We start from the raw sequence: 6593 nt of genomic DNA on the forward strand, positions 1-6593 counted from the left end.
GTGAGAAGGAGTTGTAGGCCGAGAGAAGGTGCAGGTATGGGACAGAACAGGGCAGAGCAGGGCAGGGACTGGTGGCCTGCAGGGCTAGACCTAGGAGGGATGTAGAGGCCCAGTAGGAGGGCCGGGGAGTGGGCATGTCCTGTGGAGGTGCTAGGCTCTGGGCTGTGTGTTCAACCTTCCTGGCTGGTGGTCCCTTTGCCCCTGAAGCTCCTCCTCCATGAGATGGCCTTTGCCAGGGCCTGGCTGTGCCCAGGTCTTTCCCCAGCTGCTCTGGGAGCAGGAGGCTCTGGATGAGGTGCTCTTCTGAGTGTGGGGCTCAGGGAGGGGCCTACAGGGCTATCTGTCTTGTTGGCCTCATTCTGGGGATGGGAGGTGACAGGTGCAGCTTCCACCTTCTGCTCTATGTCTGGGAGAGCCTACCTCTGCTCAGGTGTGCAAGGCCGCACAGGCCTGGCCTCTGAGCAGCTGATGAGGAGGCACTCGCCTGTTCTGTCCCATCTTCCTTCAGACCATCAGCATGTTGAAGGGCAGGATCTCAGAGCTACAGTGGAGCACGATGAACCAGGAGATGCAGGTGAAGGGCCTGGAGTCCGAGAAGCAGGAACTGAGGGAGCAGCTGGATGCGCAGCACAGGTGAGTCTGAGGCCGGAGGATGAGCAAGACCCTAAGCGGTGGCTGCCATCTGGTGAGGGCTTCCATAGCGAGTGTTAGACTTGAGCTGGACCCTGGAGGATGAGGAGGACCCTGGATGTGTGGGCAGGCTGTGGTGGGAGAGGACCCTCCAGGCAGAGGGGGTACAGGAGGGTGGGAGCGTGTGTGTCTGGGAGTTGTGGGCACGTTGGAAAGGAGCCGCCCGGAGGTGCTGTCTGACTTCTCTGCCAACAAGGTGAGTAGGCACTGGTGACGTTAGCAGATGTGGTCTTAGAGAGTGTTGTGGTCACCCAGCGGAGTTAGGGAGGTTGGCTGGGAAACCCTGGGCTGGGGGAGGCTCTGTGTGTCTCCCACTGAGCAGGCACTGGGTCATGTGGTCCCACAGGGACAAAGAGAGTGGTATGGTTGGGCAGCTGGACAGGAATTTGCAGGTGATCCAGGCTGCCCCCCGTTGAGAAGACTGAGGCCATGAGGCTGGTGGGAGAGAGCACAGGGTCCTGGGGTGCTCCTGCAGTGGCAGAGAGTGCATGTGTGTGTGTGTGAGAGACTGTGTGTAAGTATATATGTGTGTGTGTTTGTGTCTCTGTGTATGTGTGCATGTGAGGGTGTGTGCGCCTGTGTGTGTGTCTCTGCATGTGTGTATGTGTGTATGTTTGAATCTCTTTGTCTCTGTGTGTATTTGTGTGTCTGTGTATGTGTCTCAGTGTGTATGTGCATGGGTGTGATTGTGTGCGAGTGTACGTGTGTATCTGCATGTCTGTATTTATGTCTGTGTGGATCTGCATGTGTATGTGTGTGTGTGTGTATGTACATGTGTGGGACTTGTATGTGTGTATGTGTGTGAGTCTGTGTATATGTGTGTGTGCTGTGTGTGTATTTTTTGTGTAGCTATGTGTGTTTATCTCTGTGTCTGTGTAGCTGTATGTGTATCTGTGTGTATGTCAGCGTCTGTGCATGTGTGTGATTGTATGTGTTTGTGTGTGTGTGAGTGTATCTCTGTGTATGTGTGTATGTACATGTGTGCATGTACACGCTGGAAGGCCTCAAAGTGAGGGCGCTTTTTGGCTTCACCTCACACCTGCTTCAGCACACGATGTTCTATTCTTTCCACAGAAAATGGCAGGAAGCAAATCAGAAGATTCAAGAACTGCAGGCCAGCCAGGAAGTGAGAGTGGAGCATGAGCAGAAGATCAAGGTGAGGCCTCAGTTCCATCCCAGGTGTGTGTCCTGTGCACGTACCTGCAGGGTCTCGGCCTCCTGCACTGCGTATGTCTAAGCTGGGCACGTGTCCTGTGCACATCCCTGAAGGGTCTCGGCCTCCTGCACTGCGTATGTCTGAGCTGGGCGCGTGTCTTGTGCACGTCCCTGCAGGGTCTCGGCCTCCTGCACTGCGTGTGTCTGAGCTGGGCGCGTGTCCTTTGCACGTCCCTGCAGGGTCTCGGCCTCCTGCACTGCGTGTGTCTGAGCTGGGCGCGTGTCCTTTGCACGTCCCTGCAGGGTCTCGGCCTCCTGCACTGCGTGTGTCTGAGCTGGGCGCGTGTCCTGTGCACGTCCCTGCAGGGTCTCGGGCTCCTGCACTGTGTGTGTCTGAGCTGGGCGCGTGTCCTGTGCACGTCCCTGCAGGGTCTCGGCCTCCTGCACTGCATGTGTCTGAGCCAGGTGTGTGTTCTGTGCACATCCCCGCAAGGTCATGGCCTCCTGCACTGCATGTGTCTGAGCTGGGTGTGTGCAGTGGCGTCTATAGGGGCTCAGCTACCTGTGATGACTGTAGCTGCTTAGCCTGATTCGATGGTCTCCTCTGTGTCCTGGGCCCTGTGCCAGGGATAGGGGTACCATGAGGAAGGAGAGAGACCTGGGTCTGCTCCTGGAGTGCTCATTCTCACGGGGAAGACAGACAGCTAACACGTAGATAGAGAAGTATAAAGAGTGCGCAAAGATGGCAGGGTAGGCTCAGAGAGGGTGAATGCCGGCCCTGTGTCACTGCCAGCGTGCTGCTGAGCCATGACGATGGCAGGGTGGGCTCAGAGAGGGCGAACACCAGCCTGATGTCACCGCCAGTGCATGACCGAGCCACCTCCAGGCTGGTCAGTGCATCTCTGGAGCCCAGGCTGTGTCACTATGGGGGGCGCTGCCGGACAGCCGGCGACATGGGGTCCCGCTGACTTTAGAATCCACTCCATGCCCTTCTGCTCCATCTCGTCCCCGTACCTCCACATTGTGCCATGGGCTACCCAGGGCCACAGACCTCCCCTGCCCTCTCCACCTATCTGTTTACTTGCTGTTCTCCTTGGCTGGAGTGCTCACAGTGCTGTCCCCTCCCCATGACTAAGACTCTCGCCCTCCTCCTGCAGCCCTGGAACCCAGCTCTGCATCTGTGTACCTGGATGGTATTCCTTCCCTTCCCCATGACCAATCCTTTTTTTTAATTTCTCCCAGACAAAAATTTATACATTGTTATGTGACTCTAATTGCTCTCCCCATACTGTGACAACACACTCCTCCTTTCCACCCCTGATTCCCCATGTCTGTTGAACCAGCTCCCAACCCTCTCTGCCTTCCCATTTCACCTCCAGACAGAAGCTGCCCGTTTAGTCTCTTGTATCTACTTGAGCTAAGAGGCACACTCCTCGTAAGTATCACTTTATGTCCCACAGCTCAGTCCAATCCCTGTCTGAAGAGTTGGCCTCGGAAATTGTTTTAGTTCTGGGCTGATAGAGAATCTGGGGGCCATGCTTTTCGGACCTCCAGTCTCAGTCAGACCATTAAGTCTGGTCTTCTTACTAGAATTTGAGTGCTGCACCCCACCTTTCTCCTGCTCCATCTGGGATCTCTGTTGTGTTCCCTGTCAGGACAGTCATTGGTGGTAGCCAGGCACCATATAGTTCTTCTGGTCTCAGGCTGATGAAGTCTCTGGTTTATGTGGCCCTTTCTGTCTCCTGGGCTAATACTTTCCTTGTGTCCTTGGTGTTCTTCACTCTCCTTTACTCCAGGTGGTTGGGACCAATTGATGCATCTTAGATGGCCCCTTGCATGCTTTTAAGACCCCAGACGCCACTCACCAAAGTAGGATGCAGAACATTTTCTTAATAAAATTTGTTGTGCCAGTTGACCTAGATGTCCCCTGAAAGCATGGTCCCCAGACCCCTACCCCTGCTACTCTGTCCCTCAAAGTGTTTGATTGTATTTAGGAAACTTCTTAGCTTTGGTTTAGTCCAGTTGTGCTGACTTCCCCTGTAGTGAGTGCTGTCCTTCCCTTTACCTAAGGTAATTCTTATTTACTATCTAGCTAGTAAATAACTCTCCCTCTCCCTCCCCACCCTCGTAACCATCAAAGAATGTTTTCTTCTGTGTTTAAACCTTTTCTTGAGTTCTTGTAATAGTGGTCTTATATAGTATTTTGTTCTTCTATGACTGACTAAATTCACTCAGCATAATGAGTACCAGCTTTCTCCATGTTATAAGATGTTTCACGGCTTCATCGTTCCTCTTTATCATTCCGTAGTATTCCATTGTTTGGATATACCATAATTTGTTTATCCATTATTCCGTCGATGGGCACCTGGGTTGTTTGCATCTTTTTCCTATTGTGAATAGTGCTGCAATGCGCGTGAGTGTGCATATATCTATTTGTGTGATGGCTCTTATTACTGTAGGATATATTCCAAGGAGCGGGGTAGCTGGATCATATGGTACTTCTATTTCTTGCTTTGTAAGGAAGCGACATATCGATTTCCAAAGTGGTTGTACCATTTTACATTCCCACCAGCAGTCTATAAGTGTTCCAGTCTCTCCATAACCTCTCCAACATTTATTATTTTGTGTGTTTTGGATTAATGCTAGCCTTCTTGGGGTAAGATGATATCTCATTGTAGTTTTGATCTGCATTTCTCTAATGGCTAATGATCGTGAGCATTTCTTCGTGTGTCTGTGAGCTGCCTGAATATCTTCTTTGGTGAAGTGCCTCTTCGTATCCTTTGCCCATTTTTTAATTGGGTTGTTTGTCTTTTTGTGGTTGAAGTTTTGCAGTATCTTGTAGATTTTAGAGATTAAACGCTGATCGGATTTGTCGTAGCCAAAAATTTTTTCCCAGTCCATAGGTTGTCTTTTTACTCTTTTGGTGAAGTCTTTTGATGAGCATAAGTGTTTGATTTTTAGGAGCTTCCATTTATCTAGTCTCTCTTCTGGTGCTTGTGCATTGTTACTTATGGTTTGTATTGTGTTTGTGCCATGTATTAGGGCTCCTGCGTTGTCCCTATTTTTTCTTCCACGAACTTTGTCGTTTTCAGTTTTATATTTAAGTCTTTGATCCATTTTTTAATGGATTTAATGAAATTTATTTCCTCACAGTCAAGGTAGGCTAAAAGTCCAAATTCAGGGCGTCAGCTCCAGGGGAAGCCTTTTTCTCTCTGTTGGCCTTCTTCTCCTCAGTGTTCCCCTGGACTAGGAGCTTCTCTGTGCAGGGACCCCAGTCCAAAGGATGCGCTCTGCTCCCGGCACTGCTTTCTTGATGGTATGAGGTCCCCCTGTTTCACTGCTCATTTCTGTCTTCTGTATCTCAAGAGATTGCCTCAGGACAGAATCCAGTCTTGTAGATCAGGTCCTGCCTTACTAACACAACTGCCACCTGTCCTCCCTCATTAACATCATAGAGGCAGGTTTACAATATGCTGGAAAATCACACAGTACCAGGAATCATGGCCTAGCCAAACTGATACACATTTTTTGGGGGACATAATTCAAACCATGACATTCCACCCTTTAGCCCCCAAAAAATCACATCCTTGCAACATGGAAAACATATTCACCCCATCATATCATAGCAAAAGTCTTAACACCAGTCCAAAATCCAAAAATTCCTCTTCATCTGGGAAACCTAGAATACAAGTTATCTGCTTCCAAAGGTACAATGGCAGAACGGGCACAAGCTAGACATTTCCATTACAAGTGGGAGAAACTAGAGGAAAAGAATTGATAATAGGCACCAAGCAAGTCAGCAGAACACATTATATTAGCCCTCAAGGCTTTGAAAATAATCTTCTGTTCTCTGAGACAATTTACACAATAGCCTTGCCCCCCAGACTCTAGGTATTGGCCACGGTCTCTGGATTTTGAGTGGAGGCCCCTCGGCCTTGGGCTTCAGCTCTGCCTTCCAGGCCCACTGGGACAGCAACTCTGCGCCCTTGGCTTTAGGCCCACCATTCTCCTAGTCCATCCGGGTGACAACTCCACGTTAGAAACACCGGAGGCCATGGTTCCACCCTTTGAAACCCCTGAGGTCATGGCCATACCTTCTGAGACTGAAGCAGCTCGGCTTCTTGTGTCCCTTGTCTCTTCAGCTTCTGCTTCTGTTTCCTGTGGCCTCTTGGTCGTCGGACCTCATGCCCACATCTGCCCTGCTGGGGCAAGTGTTCCAAAGCTCTGTAGCTCCACGGGTAAGTGCCCGGACGCACCCCATTCTGCCAGGAAGCCTCCTGCACACAGGAACTCAGCTCCCTTGCTCCGTGGGTCGGCAAGCCTAGCTCCACCGATGAGTACCCGGAGGCACCCCACTCCGCCAGGAAGCCTCCTGCGCACAGACTCAGCTCTCTCGCTCCATGGATCAGCTCCAGCGCTGTCTTACATTGGTCTCCTGGTTCTGCTGCTGTTGGTTCTCTGCCGCTGCAGGTTCTCTGCTGCTGCAGGTTCTCTGCTGTTGCTGGTCCTTTGCCGCTGCTGCTCCTCTATCTGTTCATAGTTTCAAAACCGCTTCCACGTTTTAGGTATCTGTTAGAGCAGCACCCCACTCTCTCAGTACCAAATTCTATCTTAGTCATCTAGTGCTGCTATAACAAATATCACAAGTAGATGTTTCTAACAAAGAGAAGTTTATTTCCTCACAGTTAAAGTAGGCTAAAAGTCCAAATTCAGGGCGTCAGCTCCAGGGGAAGGCTTTCTGTCTCTGT

At 50.9% G+C, this 6593-nt stretch overlaps 1 protein-coding gene across 1 annotated transcript in view; it reads left to right on the forward strand.

Annotated features, from left to right (window-relative positions):
- Positions 1 to 6593, forward strand: part of MAD1L1 (mitotic arrest deficient 1 like 1) — a 491032-nt gene that overhangs the window by 12821 nt on the left and 471618 nt on the right. Inside the window, exons 5-6 of the mRNA XM_004385925.2 lie at positions 509 to 633; positions 1765 to 1846. Of these exons, the coding sequence (XP_004385982.1) occupies positions 509 to 633; positions 1765 to 1846 (207 nt within the window). The remainder of the gene's footprint in view (positions 1 to 508; positions 634 to 1764; positions 1847 to 6593) is intronic.

This window comes from Trichechus manatus, unplaced genomic scaffold (genome assembly GCF_000243295.1).
Source record: "Trichechus manatus latirostris isolate Lorelei unplaced genomic scaffold, TriManLat1.0 scaffold00151, whole genome shotgun sequence".
NCBI classification, from domain to species: Eukaryota; Metazoa; Chordata; class Mammalia; order Sirenia; family Trichechidae; genus Trichechus; species Trichechus manatus.